The sequence below is a fragment of the Arachis ipaensis genome, chromosome B3, assembly GCF_059453495.1.
Source record: "Arachis ipaensis isolate K30076 ecotype BB chromosome B3, ASM5945349v1, whole genome shotgun sequence".
NCBI classification, from domain to species: Eukaryota; Viridiplantae; Streptophyta; class Magnoliopsida; order Fabales; family Fabaceae; genus Arachis; species Arachis ipaensis.
The window spans coordinates 40,991,766-41,013,386 of record NC_142438.1 but is presented as its reverse complement, the minus strand read 5'-3'; the positions used below and the strand labels follow the sequence as shown (position 1 = coordinate 41,013,386).

The following is a 21,621-nucleotide window of genomic DNA, read 5'->3' as shown; positions in this document are numbered from 1 at the left end:
TTTAACCTTACTCTTTATCTTGGATTTAGCATGAGGACATGCTATTGTTTAAGTGTGGGGAGGTTGATAAACCCATATTTTATGATATATTTTGTGCCTAATTTAAGTGTTTTATTCAATCCTTCACTCACTTATTCATGTTAATTGCATGATTTTACTTTTCCTTCCTTATTATGTGATATATGTGAAATACATGTTTCCTATGCTTTAAAAATAATTATTTTAATTACTCTTTATTACCATTCGATGCCGTGATTTGTGTGTTAAGTAGTTTCAGATATTCTAAAGGCAGGAATGACTTAAAGGATGGAAAGAAAACATACAAAAATGGAAGGAAAGCACAAAATGGAGTTTTTGAAGAAACTAGCAGCGACGCGAACGCGTGGGCGACGCGGCTGCATGCCTGGCGCGAAGAGAGCGCGACGCGAACGCGTGAATGACGCGAACGCGCGCCTTGAGCAGAACGCAGATGACGCGGACGCATGACCGAAGCGAACGCGTGATAAGAAAAACTCCAGATGACGCGACCGCGTGACCCACGCGGACGCGTGACAGAGGCCACACACCAGAAATTACAGAAAACGCTCCCAGCAATTTCTGAAGCCCTTTTTGGCCCAGATCCAAGTACAGAAAGCACATATTAGAGGTTATAAAGTGGGAGAATGCATCCAGTCAATGGAGAGTCTCCAATTATTCACTTTTCATGATTTAGATGTAGTTTTTAGAGAGAGGTTCTCTCCTCTCTCTCTTAGGATTAGGATTTAGAATTTTTCTCGCTTTCATGATTGCCCCTTTCTATCAGGTTCAACATTCCTTTTTAATTAATTATTTCCTCGATTTAATTTATGAATTTTTCTATGTTACAGATTATTCTTTTAATTAATGTTATTTGAGGTATTTCAGTTTATGATTGCTCTCTTTTATTTATGCCATTGTTACTTCCAATCTGAAGATATTTTTATTCGAGTAGATTTACTTTTCCCCTTTTGGTCTTGGTTAAGAAATCAGTAACTCGGGAGTTATCAAACTCAACGTGATCGATAATTGTTATCTTTGCTGATTGAATTGAACTTCAATAATTCCAGTCCTTTCTTAGGAATTGACTAGAACCTGAAGATCAGACTAATCAATCCACTTGACCTTCCCTTGCTTTAGTAAAGGCTAACTAAGTGGGATTAAGACTCAATTCTCATCATCATTGATAAGGATAATTAGGACAGGACTTCCAATTTCTCATACCTTACCAAAAGTTTATTTTACAGTCATTTACTTATTTTAATTGCAATTTAAATTACTTGCTCCTTACTTTCAAAATCCCAATTTATAATCTTCATAACCCATAATAAGAACATACTTCCCTGCAGTTCCTTAAGAAGACGACCCGAGGTTTAAATACTTCGGTTATCAATTCAAAGGGGTTTGTTACTTGTGACAACCAAAACGTTTGTTCGAAGGGATTTCTGTAGGTTTAGAAACTATATCTACAACGCGACTATTTTTATAAATTCTTTACCAGCAAAAATCCTAATGTCAAGTTACTTATTTTAGGGGTGTTCGCGGTGCGGTTTGGTTCGGTTTTAAGGAAAAAAATTATCCGATCCGAACGCTTAATTTATGTGCGGTGCGGTTTAGATTGGATGAACTTTTTTTGAAAATCCGATCCGATCCGATTCGATTACAAGTGGTTTGGATCGGTTTTGATTTGCGGTTTTTTAAATAAAAAAAATTAAATACGTATAACAAGTCTTAACATCAAATTTTAAATAATCAACAATGACATAGCAAGTCTTAACATATCTTAAAAAGCCAACGATAACATAACAATAGAAATAAAATTATAGGTTAGTTAAAATAAATAAATAAATAATATTTTAAACATAAAATATTTATTAAATAATAATAATACATGAATAATAGAAAAATGTATAACAAATTGAACATGTTATAAATATAATTGTAAATATAATAATAAAATAATAATATTATAGCATATTGTGTGGTTTGGATTGGATTGGAACGGTTATGAAAAGTAGATCCGAAATCCGATCCAATCCAACAGTTTGCAAAAAATAGAATCCAATCAAATCCGAATTAGTGCGGTTTTAATCGGTTTTCGGTTTGGATTGGATTGGATGAGCGGTTTAATTTGGATCGGTTTGAATTTGAACACCCCAAACTTATTTAGATCAAGTAGAGTTGGACCTCTTTGTTGATGTCCGACTTCCTTGAGAGGTCGGGCTTATCGTGAAAGGCCTACACCATTAGTGGGCCTTTTTGTCTTATTGGGCCTGACTTTTATTTATTGGGTCAGGGTATGAACAATTATATATCCAAATTTTTTTGTTATTCAAATCCAATCAAATTCGTGTAACATAACAAAAATTAATTATGACTAACATTATTCCAAATCTTATTATTTAACTTGATTGGACTTTGTTCATAAAAAGACTTAAGGCCCAGTTTAGATAAACAGCTTAATGAAGCTGCTTTTAATAAAATAGCTTAAACAATAAATGGCTATATTAAAAGTAGCTTATAAATAAGTTATTTTATATTTGAATTTTTAGCTCTAAAAGTATTTATTTTATAAAAATGTGATAAAAAATAGTAATATTATAAGAGAAGTCTTTTTTTTTTAACTTCTCTATAAGCTCCTAAATAGCTTCTTAGAAAGCTGCAATTTGATTTTGAAAATTGCACCAGACATTAATACTATTACTTTTTATAAGTTAAAAACTCAAAAAAATTACTTTTGAAACTTTCCAAACGGACCCTAGTGTTTATTGTTGTAAAAATAACCCCTTTAATTTATAAATTTAATATTTGTATAATTATTTTTAAATCATTTTAAATCAACAATAATACATGACTTAACATATATAACTAGACATATATTATTAGTTATATATTACATAATAAATAAAAATTAGTTATATATATTTAAAATTTGAAGAATAAATTAAATGACAAAATTAATGGCAAATTTTTAGAAAATCAATTGCAAAATAACAGAAATAAATTCATAGCAAATTTTTAAGAAATTAATTGCAAATCAACTATAAAATGATGTTCTCAATGTGAATTAAAAGTATATATATTGGAAGTAATAGATTATTGTAATTTTTTATTTATTGTTCATTTTAGTACATTTTTTGCAAAAAAACCAATATTTAATTTATTTGCCTAACATCAATTCTTTTTTTTTTTTCATTGCAATGTTATTTCTAGTAATAAAAAACATTTAACAACTAACTGATAACAAAAAAAAATCTTCAAAAACAGAGCCAACAACCCATTTTAACGGCCCACTTTATAACATTCGTGCATTTAAAAATTTATTTTAATATATATGGTTATTTATAGTGTATCAACTATGTAATTTTACACAGTAAAATATTTAGTTTTAAATCTTCATATACCATTTATCAACTGCTTTTTATTTACTATAAATCTTATCAAAACAAGTAAAATTTCAGTCCAAAAATTGTTATCTACTTAATAATCTTTCATAAATAGACACGTTAACAATACATATAAATACCACCATTAAAGTTTAAGTAATAAATTAAAAGAAGAACATATGTTATCGTGAAGGACTAAATTAATACTTTTTTTTATTCAGGAATTAATTAGTCAGAAATCGAAATCTTTAAGAACCTAATTGTCACTCTATTCAAAGAAGAATGTTGCAACCTACAAACGTAGGAGAAAGTGGGATAGCCGGATAGGTCTTGTTATAAGAGGAAGAGAAATATAGCTGAACATAATTATACCGTCCGAACTAGGTGAAAAACCGAGAGGAAGAGATTTTTATATCCCTCCTTAGCCTCCTTCCATGAGTCATGATGAATTGCAGCAATTTTTGTTTGTCAGTTACAAAAAAAATGCAATTATAGCTCATATTATAACATTAACAGCCTAATAAATAATAACATTGTTGTTCTAGCTAGGATTACACCAAAACCCTAATATACATATGGTGTTACACTACCTATCTCTCTGATCATATATCATAGTCGACAAAATGGTTAGATCAAAATCAAGGAACAAGAAAGAAAAGAATGACCAGAATTTTTTGGTTAATGTGTATCATATCTTACTTAGGCATCTAGTTAGACAGACTCCGCCCCGTAATGTTCATCGTGAGTGCCGCCATTTTCTTTGCCGAGTTTGGATTTCGGCAAAGTGGAAGCCTGCCAAGGGGTTACCTTGTTTGGTTGTGGTCTCATATTAAGGTAAGTGTAGACAGACATGCCGGCAATAGCTGTGAATGCACCGAAGATGCTGATTGCGCCGGGATTCGATCCAAAAAGATAATAGTTTCCTAGAAGGATTACACATGTCTTGAACTGCCCAAGTACAACATGGGAGATGGCAGATGTAGCACTGAAAAAGAAGGTAAAAGAAAATCTATGAAGAAACTAACCCAGGAAATATAAATTGAATTGGAGTGTTCAACCAAACAAGAATGATTTGTGCTCATGTTCTGGATAGAATACAGAAGTACCAAGCAAAATACGAGTAAGTTTGCGACCAAATTCACCAGGCAACGAATAATGTATCGAATGCATGCTAAGGCCTCTTAACTTAAATTTTTCAACATTAAAAATAAGGTATGAATGAAATAAAATAAGAAAAATGAAACTAGATGTTTGTGACATAATCGTGGGAATTGTATGCTTCTCACCGAACACTAAGGCTGTGTTTAGAAAGAAGACTGAGACTGAGGAGAGAGACAGACATTAAATTAAGTCTCTGTATTGTATTTGGTGTAAAATGTATTGGACTAAGTTATGTCTAAATATCATATTTGGTATAAGATAAATATGAAAATTGAGGGGTAGATTTAGAATTTATAAAGTTGAATGAAAGTATTTTTGGAAAGAAATGTTAAGTTTCGGTTTCCAGTCCCAGAAATTTCAATCCCTTCTATCTACACTTTCTAGAGGTACCGAAGGGACTGAAATTTTTTGTTCTAGTCACTAACCACCAAACACAATATTAAGTTCCAGTCCCAGTCTTAGTTCTAGTATCTCAAAACAAACAATACCTAAGTACCATTAAAAGGGAAGCAAAGGTATATGGAAACAAGAAATTGAAATCCCAATTCTATTTCGAAACAAAATTATTTAGTAATTAGAACATTCACTTACCCTAATGCTAAAGCACCAGACCACTGAAGCAAGAATCCAAGAATTGCCGAGCCAAAAATCACGAGTGTGTTTCCGAAGTTCCAATCAAAGGAGAGGACACCCGGAGGGTCTAAGCAGGGCATCATAGCAGCCAGGAAAATCAATGTAATAGGTGTTGTTTTCCACATCAGACTGTTAGTGAATGCATAAATTAAACAAAACAAAGAAACAATTTAATGCAAAGAAATAGATAAGAAGAACAGAGAAATTGGCATTAAAAGGAAGTAACAATGATAAAAATTACTCACGACAAAGCTGTCCAGTTCTCTTGCTGCTGCAGCCGAGACCAGAGGATTTTATTTACGGCACTCGGTACAATCCATGCCAATGCCACACATGCACCAAAAAAATGGAACTGCAGATCAGTCACCGTAGCCACAGCAACACCGATAGATACCACCGTTAATGCTATAGCCTGTAAAGCGACAAATAATATACTAGGCATTTCAATCTAAAATGAGATAAGCACAGTGACTTGAAAAGTTCAAGACAATTAGAAAGAACCATAATACTCTTTCAAATCTGAATATTTCATTTATTTGATTACTGGTTTCAAAAGAGTTGATTTAGCTTTGGCACATAATTACCCCTGAAAAAATATTATAAGTGGTAAATCACAAATGCAATTAATTATGGTCTCAATGGATAGTACACTTCTCCAAATACAATTTTAAGCTACATTCAAGGACCCAGAAGGGGATGTAATTTCATGCCACGCGATCCACTTTAAATATATTCAGGCATCTTCAAAAATAGAGATGCGCTTCGGCACTATGCATTATAATGAAGGATGGCATCAGCACTTCGATCCATATTGTTTTCAGTTAAAAACTCAGATGCATAGAGGAGTGCACAGTCCAGTTGTTCATAAAATTGCTGTGTTATTGCATTAACTATAAAAGCTTTCATTCCTACAAGAACGAAACATTTCTATTTATTGTTACCGGATACAAATGCACAATCAACAGACCAAAGAGAGAGGGCAGACCTTGGACAAAGAAACTTTTTTTCTGTACAATACAAATTCTGCCAAAACTATTGACGGTGTCACTGCAATCTTTGCCATCTGATAGAAACCAATGCTGAAGATAAAGAAATTAAATTTGGAGTGTTAAACAAATAATTTAAATTTAAAAGAAACAGAACAAGAAATTGGGAGTAATTGGTTACCTGTTATACTTCAAGCTGACATTAGCAAAGCCAGTTGAGAGTGACATAACAAATCCAAGAGTAAATAAAGTAGACATCCGAGTTGATTTTGATGAAGGAGATGAAGGAAGGATAGAAAATGCTTTAAGAACAGCCATCAAGAACCAGCTTACTAAATAATGGATTAGTGTAAGAAGTATAGGGAATTTGAATTTAACAGTTTGAAGTACCTGAAACAAAAAGGACATAGAAAAAGAACCGAAGAAAATGAGCAAATAAAAATCATGGTACAACGAAACTTCCAACGTGGAACACAGCTTAAGCAGATCAAAAGAAATGAGGGGTAAACAAACCATTTTGTTCATGAAAATAATACCAACTGCAACCAGAAAGTTGAAGGAAAGTGCAGTAATTGGACCACAAATACGCTGCTGCTGACGTTTTGCACCTTCGGAGGAACGAAATTCGTTAAATAGAGAGGCTCTCAATTCTTCCAGAGCTCTTCCTGCAACAACCAGAGAAAGGTAACGGGGTTCATCAATGAGGTTTCATTCATCACTTGGACATTTTTGTTTCGTAAAAGCAATAACATGATAGAAGTATAAAACACATCCACTGGCCAGTACAGGCTTCAAATTCTATCTTGGGATGTGAAAACTTCTATAGCAGCATATTTGTGACTTTTAACCAATGAAGTTCTATAGGCATTGCTTTGAGACTAAGTCCCTACGAATTGAAATGCCACAATCCCCATTGGTAATCCTTGTTGTGATATTAGAATAAAACGACACATAAAGACTAAGGGTATGTTTGGTTGGAGGATAAAACTGTAAAATTAGGTGGAAATTTTTTCTTGGATCAGCTCTATGTACAATTTTACTCATCAAACTCATCCAAGAAAATTCTATCACATTGTAACCTCTCGACCAAACATATACTAGATCTTTAAAAAAGTATATGCACAAAGAGAGAGAATTTGAAAATATGTCTTTGGAACTTTGGATTAATTGAAAACAGCCTCTAAGCAAAATTTGATAAGAGCTTTTCACAGAGCAAGAACACTAGGGTCGAATTGGTTTAAGAAAACCTTTTCTTATTTTTCTTTCACATTTTCATAAAATCATAAGGAAATAAACATTGAAAAAAGAGATTACAAACTAATCGGGTTCCTAATTTCTCTCCCAGAATTAATTAAAACAAAAGCATGCATTAAGTATCAAAAACCAAAGCATGCATTAAATCTCAAACTATCTGCACAGAAAAGAAATTGCAATCCACCAAATCAATTATTTGAACAAAACCGGCACAGAAGTACAATGACATGCCTAAACAACCAAGAATCAATGAGCAAGAACATCCAGAAGCTCTGTTGTGCAATGCAACCTTCATCAATCACTAATCAAAGACCAGAAGACACCATTTAACCCCAAATGACAAAATGATTCAAATTGCATGCAAGAAAAAAACAACTTGAAAAGCAATCCCAGCTGAAAAAGAGAACAAACGTGAACCACTTGAAACTCAACTCCCAAATTTCTTAAGGAGGGAGGGAGTACCTTTTTCACCAGCATCACTGTCTTTACGCTTGAGAATCTTTCTCACATCTTTCCTTGTTAAAAAGCTAAACATTGTCCTTTAGCAGAGAGGGAAGCTGAGTGTGGTGCTTGAAAGTTGCAAGCAAACCCTAGAGAGAGAGAGAGAGAGAGAGAGAGAGAGAGAGAGAATTTGAAGGTAGAATGAGAGAAGAAAACAGGTTCCTTGGAGTGAGTGAGTGAGTGAGGGGTGTGGTGTGTTTCAAGCAAAGCAAGTACTGGTAAAGTAAAACTGTTATTGAAAAGACAAAAACAGAACCACTTGCTCTTCTGTGACTTCTTTGCTTCAGTTCAAAAATTGCAGTGTCACTCACACAAACAAAAACAAAACAAGTGATCAGAAACAGAGGAAATGAGAACAAAAATGTTACAAAATTAGTCTTTATATATATAATTTAATTTATTTTTATATTTTAATATATATTTTATATTAATAATTAATTTTAATATATATTTAACATGAATTAATAAATAATATTAATGTAATAATAAAAATTTTATTAATACATGTCTTATGTGAATATATTTAAATTAGTACTAGTAAAAATTTTAAATGTTTTATTTTAATAAATATATTAAACATTTAAATTTTATAATTTTTTAGATAAATTCTAATAATAAAAATAAGAACAAAAATAAAAAGAGAAAAAAGAATGAACACGTGGCATTTAGACACCGATGATAGCGGAAAATGGCAGCTGGCGAGAGCTCAGACAAAAACATTGATCACCAAATTGCAGATTCGGTAGTTTATTGAAGAAAAAAATATACTATATATAAACAAACATTAATATCTATAATAAAATCAATTTAAAATTTTAAATTTATTTAATAGTTAATTTATTAAAATATTTAAATAAATATTTAAATTTTATTTTGTATATATAATAATTTAATAATTAATAATAAATTTTTATATTAATCTTTGATTTATCTAACTGAAATATACTATGAGAATCTAAACAAAAAAAGAAAATTAATATCTATATATATATATATATATATATATATCAAAGTCACGGTGTCACCGACAGATACTGTTGGATTAATTGAATGGAGCCAAACAAATTTAGGACCGGTACGTTATTTATTAGAAAAATTATTGTAAAACACCGTTAGAAAGATTTAATTATTAAAAAAGACTTTTAATATTAAAATTATTAAGAATAATTAAATTTTTTTATAATATTAAAGAAGAACAATTAAATTTTTTTATAAAGAGATAAATATATTTTTAATTATTTTTTATTTATTTTTTATAATTTTTATATTAACAATTTTTTTTTTTAAATTTTAGTAATTTTTATTATTTATTTTTTTATTTTTCTGATTTTTTAGCTTTATTTTTCTCTTTAGGTAAAGATTACAAAAATAAAAAAATAAATGAATATTATTAATAAAAATTATTAAAATTTTAAGAGAAATAAAATTTATCAACATAAAGATTATAATTTTTAGAGACCCTGCATTTTATATTTTTTTTGGGGTATAGCATTCATGTTAATTGTTTTTTAAGAGGTCTTCCCATACTCAACTAAGAGGTCGTGGATTCGAGTCTCTTATCTTTGGTAAAAAAAAAAAGCATTCATGTTAATTTAGCCATTGAATTATAATAATAAAACATGATATAAATTTAAAGGTAATTTACGTTAATAAATAGAGATTAAAATTATACAGATGTCCTACATAAAATTATTTAATTACACATCTGTTTTAAATATATCTATATAAATTAAATTAGATAAATTTAATTTATTAATAAAATAAAATATCTAAATAAATCGAATTAGGCCATTTCAATTTATTAAAACAAGTGAAAAATTATATCTGCACTAAATTCTTTAATAAATCTAATCAATCCAATTCAATTTATTATTATAGAAAATACATGATAAATTGAATCAGTTCATAAACTCAATTTACTATAATACATAACACGAAATAAGTATTATTGTATAAGTATATGAAGAATAATTATTAATTTAAAATTTTAGATGACCAATTTTAAAAAATAATATTTAGTAAAATTGTTATTAAAATTTTATTTTTTATTATTATTTTAGTAATTTTTATTATTTAAGGAAAAATTATAAATAAATAAATAAAAAATAATTAAAGATATATTTGTCTCTTTATAAAAAGATTTGGTTCTTCTTCTTAAATATTATAAAAAGATTTGGTCCTTCTTAATAATTTTTATTAAAAGTCCTTTTTAATAATTAAATCTTCCTAATGGTCCTTTACAATAATTTTCTCTTATTTATTTTTAACTAAAGGGAAACATAAATTAATTATAGGTTTAATTATTCGATAAATTTTTATAATTTTATCGAATTTTTAATTAAATTTTTATATTTTTTTAATTGAGTATTTATATTATAATTTTTTAATTTAGTTTTTATTAATGTTAAATATCTAAAAAAGTTAGTATATTATAAATTTATTTATATATCCTTCTTTTTATCTTTAAAGACTCTCAAATTTTATCAATGGTTTTCTCATTTCCCTTTCTCTTAATCTTCAATTTCTTCGTCATCTCTCTCTCCACCGCCCTTTCAAACGAAGCTATCTCCGATGCCGTCGACATCCTCGCCAACTCAAGCTTCGTCTCCATGACCCTTATGGCCGCGGAATTCCTTTTAGTTTTTTATCATTAGAGAAATTACTTTGATTGATTAGATATTACATAGGGATTCAAAAACCTTTCACGCAAAGCTGTCTAAGAATCCTAGAATAAGGGCATCATGGTCACCATGCATAGCATTCTGCCGCTATATCTTAGTGGCCCTCCTCAAAGATTTCTCTGTCGTGTTCAACTACTCCGACAACCACCCTATCACACCACCACTCCCCACTTCCCTTCTTGAATCCGTCGTCCTATCCTATGCACGAATCACAAGGTTCCTCGTGTCCGCGATCTCCAACTCCGACAAGGGCGACACCTTGTGGTCTTTAAAGTAACCTCTGTCATCCTCGCCGACTCCGGAATCTCTCTTGGAGCAGTCTCCTTCCGTCACTATCTTCACCCCCACTGCCTCCGCCTTCAAGAAATCCAGTCAGCACTCTCAAGACCTCCTCTGCTTCTTCCTTGCTCCTCTTCCTTTATCGCTGCAGAGCCTCCGCCTCCTCCCAGTCGACGCCAAGATCCCCACTATGCTCCCCGACCAATCCCTCATCATCACCACCTTTCCTGACCGCATTACTGATGTACCACTATTTTGTGGTACATTTTATACTGAATTGAGTGGATTTTATCCATTATTCTCACACTTATTCATATAATTTGCATGTTTTACATTTTTCTTTCTAATTTTGTTCTATGAGTGAAAACGTGCTTCTTTGGCCTTAAATTTGCTAATTTTAATCCTCTCTTATTACCATTCGATGCTGTGATATGTGTGTTAAGTGATTTCAGATTTTTCCAGGACAGGAATGGCTTAGAGGATGGAAAAGAAGCATACAAAAGTGGAAGGAACACAAGAAATTGAAGTTTTGAGAAGCTGGTAGCGACGCACACTCGTCGATGACGCGTACGTGTGACTTGTGCAGCAGACATACGACGCGCACGCGTGGATGACGCGTACGCGCGACCAGGAATTTGTTCAAGCGACGCGTACGCGTGGCCGACGCATATGCGTGACGAACGTCACGTGCTGCAATTTACAGAAAATGCTTGGAGCAATTTCTGGGCTGCTTTGGACCTAGTTTCAGGCCTGAAAACACTTATTAGAGGCTGCAGAGTGGAGCTAGAAGGGGGGATCATTTATTCAACTTTCATTCACACACATTAGGTTTTAGATGTAGTTTTCTAGAGAGAGAGGTTCTCTCCTGTCTCTAGGTTTTAGGGTTTTTAGTTTTGTTTCTTCTCAATTTCAGAATTCTATCTTGCTTTAATTTAGTTTTTTTCTACTCTTATTTGTTTTAGCACTTTAGTTATCTACTTCTCTTATTGATCCCTTTATTTTGCTAATTTAGTTTATGAACTCATGTGTTACTCTCAACTTTCATTAATGCAATTTATGTTTCACGTTTCTTATTGTTCAATTGTCTTGTTATTGTTATTTCCTTGCTTTGATTAGTCTTAGATATTGCTATGTCTTGTTAGTTTTCTCTATTTTTATTTTATGCCTTCCAAGTGTTTGATAAAATGTTTGGTTGGATTTTAAATTAGATTTTTATGTTCTTAACTTGGATTGATCAATTAGAGACTCTTGAGTTATCAAGATTCTTTTGTTGATTGGTGATTGAAAATTGCTAGTTGGCTTAGACTTCACTAAATCTAATCCTTGATTAGGACTTGTGAACTTAAGTTGATTTTGTTCACTTGACTTTCCTTCATTGTTGGAGGTTAACTAAGTGAAAGCAAAAGGCAATTACCATCACAATTGATGATGATAATGAGGATAGGAATTCCAATTCTCAATCTTTGTTAGGACTTTTCTTAGTTGTTATTTTATTTCATTGTTATTTACATTACTTGTTTCTTATTTCAAAACCCAAAAATATACTTTTCCATAACCAATTATAAGCATACTTCCCTGCAATTTCTTGAGAGACGACCCAAGGTTTAAATACTTCGATTTATTTTTATTGGGTTTATATTGTGACAAAAAATTGAAATGTTGATTGAGGTTTAATTGTAGGATTAGAACTATACTTGCAACGCAAAATTTTAGTGAAAATCTCCACTGACATTTTTCCTCCGTCAAGTTTTTGGCGCCGTTGCCGGAGAATTGCAAATGTGTGCCTTATTATTGGTTATTGTGAATATTGTGAATATGTTTGCATTTTTGTTTCTTTGTTAGTTGTTTCTAGATTTAGGAGTTTGATTTCATTATTTCTTATTAGTTTTTATTTTTACTTTCTCTTGTTACCATGAATTCTCACCTCTTTAGCTATGAGTTTGGTTCAAATTATGTTGTAGGGAATAGAAGCTACAATGAGAACATGCATCAAGGATGGGACAATCAAAGGTGGGAGGAGCCTCAAGCTTATGGACAACCCTCTTGGCAACAACCTCCACCAACTTACTATGAGCAAGAGTCATTCCAAGGTGCATACCAAGACAATGGATATGGTGGACCCCCTTGTAGTTACCAACAAGCCTCACCATATGCCTATGAACCCCCTCCTCAACATAGCCCTCAACCGTCATACTCACAAGCCCCGTTTTACCAAACACCTTCATATGATCCCAACCCTTATCCACCATACCAACCACCTTATGAACCATATGAGCCATACATAGAACCACCCCAATTCCAACCCAATTACTCCCAAGAACCACCACCTCCAATGTATGCCAGCTTTCAACCACAATATGATCCTAATTATGTTAGCCAAGAAGAACAAGAGCCACTGGATCATTTTAAGGAAGTAATGGATCGACTTCAAGCAACCATCCATCAAATAGAGCGAGAGGAAAGTCAGAAAGCACATGAAGCTCTCATGGCTAACGAACCTCATCTTGAGAACAAGGGATTGAAGTGTGTTGTACAACAAGTAGAAAAGATGGAGAGTGTTGAACTACCACATCCTTATCATGTTGAACCACCTTCCTATCACGAGCCTTTTCTCCCAAGAAATGAACCCTCATATCCACTCCAATCTCCAATGGATGACACTCTTGGTGTTCTTCTTCAAGAGCAAAAAGAGATGCAGCGGATGACACTAGAGTTCATAGCTACCTTGACTGAGGTATTAGATAATTTAGCTTCACTACACGTCAACACTCAAGGCACTTCCATGGCTACATGTGGAGAATCTAATGAAGAACGTAGCATGAAGGAGAGACTAGGAATGCCGGTGGAAAGTGAGGAATGTGACTTTGTACTGGAAAAATTGGAGGAAGCTATAATTGTTGCAGAGGAAGAAGTGGTTGAAGACTTAGGAGACGCTGAACCTCCATGGGAATCTAGAGTTGTAGGGTATTCCTCCAAGAAGCTTGAATTTAATGTTGAGGAGGGTAGTGCACAACCTCCAAGGCATATTCCCTATGAAGAATTTGACGGAATAGATCAAGAGGCGAGTTTCCTTGGTGATGATGATCATGAATCAAGCCATCCTAGTAATGAATTTGCACCCACAAGTGAAATCCTTGAGTTAGAAAAGCCTTCTCCCGATGAAATTAAAAGCAATATTGAGATAGATTTCTCTCAACCTCATATTTATGATTTGAGTGACGGAAAAGAGTTGGATGAATCCGGTGAGGAAGAGCTTGAAAGTGAAGAATCTTTTTAAAAGGTGGAAGTCCTTCAAAAAGGTTGGACGAGAGTTGAATATGTTTTGTCAAGATCGTTAGAGACTTCTCTACCTAGGTTGCCGTCTACTCCTTCATTTGAGTGGGTAAAACTTATCTCTATTTGCTTTACTGTCCCACTTGAGTATGGTATGCTTGAAACGGATGGCTAACTTAGGAGGCTTTGTGGCATTAAGCGTAAGAGAAGGATATTTAGGGGTTGGAGTTACAAATCAAGACTCATCAAGGTTGAGATTTCAAGATATAAAAGCAAGGGTTGGACTAGTGATCAATTGGTGGGATCTAAGAGAAGAGTTTGGTAATTCATTGAGAATTCGGATTGCTTGTCACCCAGTTGGAACAATGATGATCAACTTAAAGACGGGTGTAGAAACAAGATTTGGGATCTGGGCATACAAGAGGATCAACTTTGGAAGCTCAAAGCTTGTGAAGACCTTCATCAAAGCTTGGTAAATTCACTTGGAAATGTTGGAGCTTATTGAAAGTCCAAGCGTTGGTGGAAGTTTCAAGATGAGTTCAAGCACAAGCCACCATGACAAGGAGCTCACCAAATGTCCAACTTAAGGACTTTAACTAAAAGTGCTAGGTGGGAGACACCCCACCATGGTAAATTCTTTCTATTTTCTCTTTTATTTATATGGGTAATTAGTTAAATTTTCATTTTTAGTTAGGTTTATTTAGTTTACATTGTGATTTCGCTTGTTTATTAATGTTTGACATTACTTTGGTAGCCTGTTATTTAAAAAAAAAAAAAAAGAGGCTGTCACGCGTGCGCGTGACCGACGCGTACGCCTCAATGCCCAAAAATGGACCATGCAAAAACAGTGCTGGGACAATGCGAGCACACGGCCTGGACAGAGAGTTGTGCTAGGACCACGCTGGTGGGATGCCAGGCGCACAACCCAACCCACGCATACGCGTCACTTGCGTTTTTTCCCATCCACGCATAGGGGTGGACGACGCGTACGCGTCGTTCCTTCATGCCATCTTTTGGTACAGCGAACAGAGAGTTGCGCTGCCACTGTGCACGTACTGTGCGAGCAGCACAATTCACACCTACCCGTACGCGTGACGGACGCGTACGCATCACCTCCTTATCCTGTAACCCACGTGTACGCGTGGGCGACGCTTACGCGTCGCATCCTGTTTTCCATTCCTCCTCTTTCTTCTCTCCCTTCTTATTCTTTCCTATTTCCTTTCTTCTTCCTTTTCTTCTTCCCTTCTTAATTTCTTCTTCTTCTTCATTTCTTTAACTTCTCATCCTTATTCTCTTTTATTCTCTTTTGTTTATTACATTTGCACACTTTCATTCATTGCATTTTAATTTTGTACTTGTTTTCATGTCTTTTTCTAAATTTGCTATTTTTTCCTTGGTGTTGAATTTTCTTACTCAACTATTGCATATTTCTTGCATTGTTTTGGGTGCTTTTTGACTTGTTTGCTATTTAGTTGCCATGCCCTTTGCTTCTATTATTTTCTCACTTGCATGTTGTAGGTACCATGTAGTTGAGAACCTTATTATTTGGCAATAGCCCACATATATTTTATTCCTTTTCATGTCTTTGTTTGTGGGTTATTCTTCTTCCTTTTCCTTTTGTTTCAGGATGGCCACCAAGAAGGAAAATGAAAAACTTCTAAATAGGGAGGACAAACAAGTTTCTGTGCACCATCTTTTGAGGAAAAGCATTAGTTGTAGCCACCCGTCTACTTGCATATCTTTGCATGCACCGAGGACGGTGCAATATTTAAGTGTGGGAGGTCGATACCGACTTCCGTGGATTAGTTACTTTCTTTTCAACACCAATGTTTAGTTCTCTTTGTTACTGAGTTGTTGCATTGCATGATAGATTGCATGTGTAGGTAGTTGCTTACATGTATGTACTACTTGGTTGAAGTAATATTTTCTTTTTCAAGAAAGTTTCTATAGCATTTCACTAATTTGAATTAAAATTTTTTGAACTTGTTTGAAGAATTTAATTTGGAACATGGTTTAGAATTCGAACACACATAAACCCGTGAGATTTTAAACCTATTTGATTGGTTGTATTTTATCAACCAATATTTTATTTTGGTGTATGTTGTTCTCGCTGAAATTGTGATCTTTGTCTTGCTTGATTCTATATTTCCATTGTTTGATGTATGCATGCACTTATATGATTGAGGCCTTTGTTCCGCTGAGCTTAAATACCCATATGGCCTTACCCTTTCATTATCCTTTGCAAACCAAATGTTGAGCCTATTTTATCCCATTTATTCTTTAATTTAGCTCATCACTAACTCTAAGTGAAAAATAATAATTTCCCTAATTTAAATTCTTGGTTAGCTTAGACTAGTGAGAGTGCTCATGATTTAAGTGTGAGGAAGTTGGGTTTGGAAACGTTTGGTTTGGGAATTGGGTGTTTTATATTTTTTATAAAAATGTGAAAAGAATGTTGAGAACATGTTCATGCATTCAATACCTTAATCATATACATTGAGAAAAATAAAAGAAAAAAAAATAAAAAGAAAAAAAAAGAGCAAATAATAAAAGGAGACAAAATGTCCAAAGTACATGGTGGTAGCAATGCATATGTATTGTATTAAAAATTGGGATGCATGAATATGTGGTACATAGTTAATGGGTAGTCAGATTTTGTATGTTCATCACATGGATTGTCTTAAGTTAGGTGGAGAGTTTAGGTTAATTAAGGATTCAGATTTTAGTCCACTTGACCAAATACATCCCTACCTTGATCCTAACCCCATTACAACCCTTAAAAGACCTCTTGATATGTGTATTTGTGCATTAAATATTTATTGATTGGTAGAAGAAGAGCAAGCCCTAGAAAACAAAGTTAGTAGAGAATTGAGAGAATCGAACCTTAAAACACTTGAGTGATTAGAGCGTATATACTTCCGGTGAGGGTTCGATGCTCGATTCTTTGTTCCCGACTTTCACGAGCTTTCTTCTTGTGAGTTTACTTGTACTTTATTTTATGATTTGAATTAGTGGAATCTCATTCATATTTGTTCTTGGAGAATTTGATTTACTTTTTACCAAGTACGTAAAAGCATTTTGCATTTAGTTGTATTCATATAGATAGGTTACATTTCATAAATTCTACCATTCCTCTTCACCCCTTTATAACTTCTCTTGAGCTTAGCATGAGGACATGCTAATGTTTAAGTGTGGGAAGATTTGATGGACCACTATTTCGTGGTACATTTTATGCTAAATTGAGTGGATTCCATTATTCTCACACTTATTCATATAATTTGCATGTTTTACATTTTCCTTCCTAATTTTGTGCTATGATTGAAAACGTATTTTTTTGGCCTTAAATTCGCTAATTTTAATCATCTCTTATTACAATTCGATGCCGTGATATTAGGGCTGGCAATGGGTAGGGTAGGGTAGGGTTTGAACCCTACCCTAACCCTACCCGCGGGTTGAAAATTCTATTAAAACTCTACCCTACCCTACCCGCGGGTTGAGAATCTCTCAACCCTAACCCTACCCGCACCCTAAAGTTCAAAACCCTACCCTACCCTACCCTACCCGCAGAAATATCAATTTTTTTCAAAGTAAATATAAAATTCAATCATTTCAAATTGTATACATATTAATAACATAAAAAATAACAAACTAATGCTCTAAATTACTAAATTAACTAACTAGTTTAGTGGTTGTTCACTTATTGTAAATCATTACATAAGAGAGGTTGTGGGTTTAACTCTCACTTCCTTCACTATATACCTAATTTTTATAAAATATGTGTTATATTTGAGGTGCGGGTAGGGTAGGGTAGGGTACAACCTAAACTCGTACCCTACCCTACCCGCAGGCATACCCGGACCATACCCTACCCTACCCGCAGCGGGTAGGGTATCCTACCCTACCCGAACGGGTTGGACCGGATTGGATACCCGCGGGTAGGGTATGAATTGCCAGCCCTACGTGATATGTGTGTTAAGTGATTTCAGATTTTTCCAGGGCAAGAATGGCTTAGAGGATGGAAAAGAAGCATGCAAAAGTGGAAGGAACACAAAAAATTGAAGTTTTGAGAAGCTGGTAACGACGCGCACGCGTCGATGACGCGTACGCTAGACTTGTGTAGCAGACATATGACGCACACGCATGGATGACGCGTACGTGTGACCAGGAATTTGTTCAAGTGACGCGTACGTGTAGCTGACGCGTACGCGTGACGAGCGTCACGTGCTGCAATTTACAGAAAACGCTGGGGCCGATTTCTGGGCTGCTTTGAACCCAGTTTCAGGCCCAAAAACACTAATTAAAGGCTACAGAGTGGAGCTGGAAGGGGGGAATCATTCATTCAACTTTCATTCACACACATTAGGTTTTAGATGTAGTTTTCTAGAGTCATCTCTCTAGGTTTTAAGGTTTTTAGTCTTGTTTCTTCTCAATTTCAGAATTCTATCTTACTTTAATTTAGTTTTCTTCTACTCTTATTTGCTTTAGCACTTTAGTTATCTACTTCTCTTATTGATCCCTTTATTTTGCTAATTTAGTTTATGAACTCATGTGTTATTCTCAACTTTCATTAATGCAATTTATGTTTCACGTTTCTTATTGTTCAATTGTCTTGTTATTGTTATTTCCTTGCTTTGATTAGTCTTAGATATTGCTATGTCTTGTTAGTTTTCTCTATTTTTATTTTATGCCTTCCAAGTGTTTGATAAAATATTTGGTTGGATTTTAAATTAGATTTTTATGTTCTTAACTTGGATTGATCAATTAGAGACTCTTGAGTTATCAAGATTCTTTTGTTGATTGGTGATTGAAAATTGCTAGTTGGCTTAGGCTTCACTAAATCTAATCCTTAATTAGGACTTGTGAACTTAAGTTGATTTTGTTCACTTGACTTTTCTTCATTGTTAGAGGTTAACTAAGTGAAAGCAAAAGGCAATTACCATCACAATTGATGATGATAATGAGGATAGGAATTCCAATTCTCAATCGTTGTTAGGACTTTTCTTAGTTGTTATTTTATTTCCTTGTTATTTACATTACTTGTTTCTTATTTCAAAACCCAAAAATATACTTTTCTACAACCAATTGTAAGCATACTTCCCTGTAATTCTTTGAGAGATGACCCGATGTTTAAATACTTCGGTTTATTTTTATTGGGTTTGTATTGTGACAAACAATTTAAGCATTGTTTGAGGTTAATTGTCGGTTTAGAAATATACTTGCAACGCGAAATTTTTGTGAAAATCTCCACCGACATTTTTTCTCCGTCAATTACCTCCCTCAACATCTCTTGGACCACCTCATTCGTAGGTGAAAACTTTGAAATTAGTCATAACACATGAAGGGCTCGATCATTAGTCGCAACCGATACTCTTAGAGTCCTCTTCGAAAAAACCGCGATTTTGGCCAAGTGGTTCAAGAACTATTCTCTCCCTTCTGCACACGAACATAGTTGAGCTAAGAGCTTGAATATAAGCTCTGTTAGGTTTTCCTCCATTGGTTTATCAATGGAGAGTTCGATTAGTTTGGCAACTGCACCGGATTCTACGATCTTCATTCTGTTTCTTCCCAAGAGTTATTTTGGGATTTTAAAAATATAGAGGTATCTTCAATTAAATTTTTAACCCTAACAGTGAGAATATTCGGTTTTTAAAAGAATATTTTGTTATTTCAAACGTTTTTATCACGGTAGGGACTAAATTGAAAAGAAAAATTATGGTATAAGGACCCAATTGAAAAGAAAAAAGGTATTGGGACCTAATTAAAAATTCGATAAAACTATAGGGACCTGCGAATAATTAAACCTTAATTATACTACATAGTGTATATCTAATAAGTGTTATATTATTTAGAAATTAATTAGATAATAAGTAAACTAATGTTAAATTTGAATTGTTTTATATTAAAAATATTGTGCACAATATTTATTTGATAATTTGTATATAATTTCATATAATTATTCAATTAGTTTATTATTTTAAAAATGTATTTATTTTTAAAAATGACATAGGCCTTTTATATTATAATTATACGAAACTACATTTTCATTTATTGCTTCTATTTTTATATTTGTTTTAGTTGTCATATTTTGAGTTTTCATATGGTGTTTTTTGGGTTGTAAACAATCAAAGAAAAAATTTAAAAAAATGATTTAGAATGAAAAATAACAAAAATATAAATTAGTTTTATAATCATGATATATTTGAATGTATCTAGTAAGGAGATTAATCGAATTTTAACTTACTTAGGTATAGAAAAATAAATGAGAATAAAAAATATCAAAAATATAAATATAAAATTATGAATTAATTTTATAATGATGATATATTTGAATATATTTAGTAAGAAAATGTGACAAATTTAAACTTACTTGAAAGAGTTTTTGCTAATTGGTATGAGAGATTAAGAAATAAAGAGTAATAGAGTTTTATGTAGCATGCATAGGTAGAATTTTAATATTTATAACTGAAAATTTTTATAATTATTATTATGACACTTTTTATTGTATATTTATTATATTTAATTATTACTTTATGTTTTAATTGAATAATAATAATAGATAAGAATTTTTTTTTAATTTTTTTAAATTTTTACTAAAAGATGATTGGTTGATTTTTAAATTTTGCCACGTAAATAAAATTGTTGACATGACATTATTAGAAAGAAAAATATGACTTAAACACAATACAAAAGAACTTAGGTATCAATTTTTATATAATAAAAATAGATGAGATTGCGAGTTATAAATTTATTTGAATATTTTAAATTGGTTTTTAGTAATTTTTATTTTAGATAAATTAATTATTAATAAAAAATGATTAAGTTATTTTTTAGTTTTATAATATTAAATAAATAATATCTATTAATAGAAAAATCAAAGAATTTAATCCTTCAATCATATTATTTGTAAAGAAATAAAAAGAAATTGTCTATCTTGAAAAAATTAGTGATAATAAGGAATATAAGAAATAAAATATGCTAAGAATGCATTATATTTATAATGTTTGCCTTAAAGTTAGACAATAAAATGAAGAATAATTCTCTATTTATAAAAATAAAGATTAATTTTTAAAAAAATTATATAATATTTAAAGATCATAAAGTATAATATAATTTTTTCTGATTTTTCTTCTTCCCATTGAAATTAGAAGAGAGCGAGACAATGAGTGCGACCACTGACTCAATAGTCAATAGCATACACCAAGAACACGAGACACTACGTTTTTATTTTATTATTTATTTATTTATTCATTTATTTGTTGGCTTTTCCTGATTTCACGTTATGAAATAAGTTGAATTCTGTCGTGCCTATTGATATGATGGGCACAGATTCTGTACACAAGAGATATTTAATTATTTACTCACAGAAATGCCAAAAAGTTATTTAATATATCGGTCAGCCAAAAGGTGATAAAATAAAAATATTTATTTTTTAGAGTTTTTTTGCAATTGCAC

General features: G+C 32.5%; 1 protein-coding gene across 1 annotated transcript; it reads right to left on the bottom strand.

Moving 5' to 3' along the window:
• Window positions 1-3,782: 3,782 nt before the first annotated feature.
• On the bottom strand, window positions 3,783-8,293 carry LOC107630357 (Nucleotide/sugar transporter family protein). Its single transcript, XM_016333460.3, has 7 exons — window positions 7,898-8,293; window positions 6,695-6,846; window positions 6,363-6,571; window positions 6,181-6,274; window positions 5,441-5,607; window positions 5,154-5,324; window positions 3,783-4,386 (listed from the first exon to the last, which is right to left on the bottom strand). The coding sequence occupies exons 1-7, from the start codon at window positions 7,968-7,970 to the stop codon at window positions 4,113-4,115; spliced, it is 1,140 nt and encodes a 379-aa protein (XP_016188946.1). The 5' UTR covers window positions 7,971-8,293; the 3' UTR covers window positions 3,783-4,112.
• Window positions 8,294-21,621: the final 13,328 nt, after the last annotated feature.

Bases quoted from the DNA above. Each gene is read 5' to 3' on its own strand.
- LOC107630357 (XM_016333460.3), bottom strand. From the start codon at position 7,970: ATGTTTAGCTTTTTAACAAGGAAAGATGTGAGAAAGATTCTCAAGCGT. The intron at 6,275-6,362 runs GTAACCAATTAC...CTTTATCTTCAG, and splicing joins GTCAGCTTGAAGTATAACAG to CATTGGTTTCTATCAGATGG. The intron at 5,325-5,440 runs GTGAGTAATTTT...ATTCACTAACAG, and splicing joins GAGAACTGGACAGCTTTGTC to TCTGATGTGGAAAACAACAC.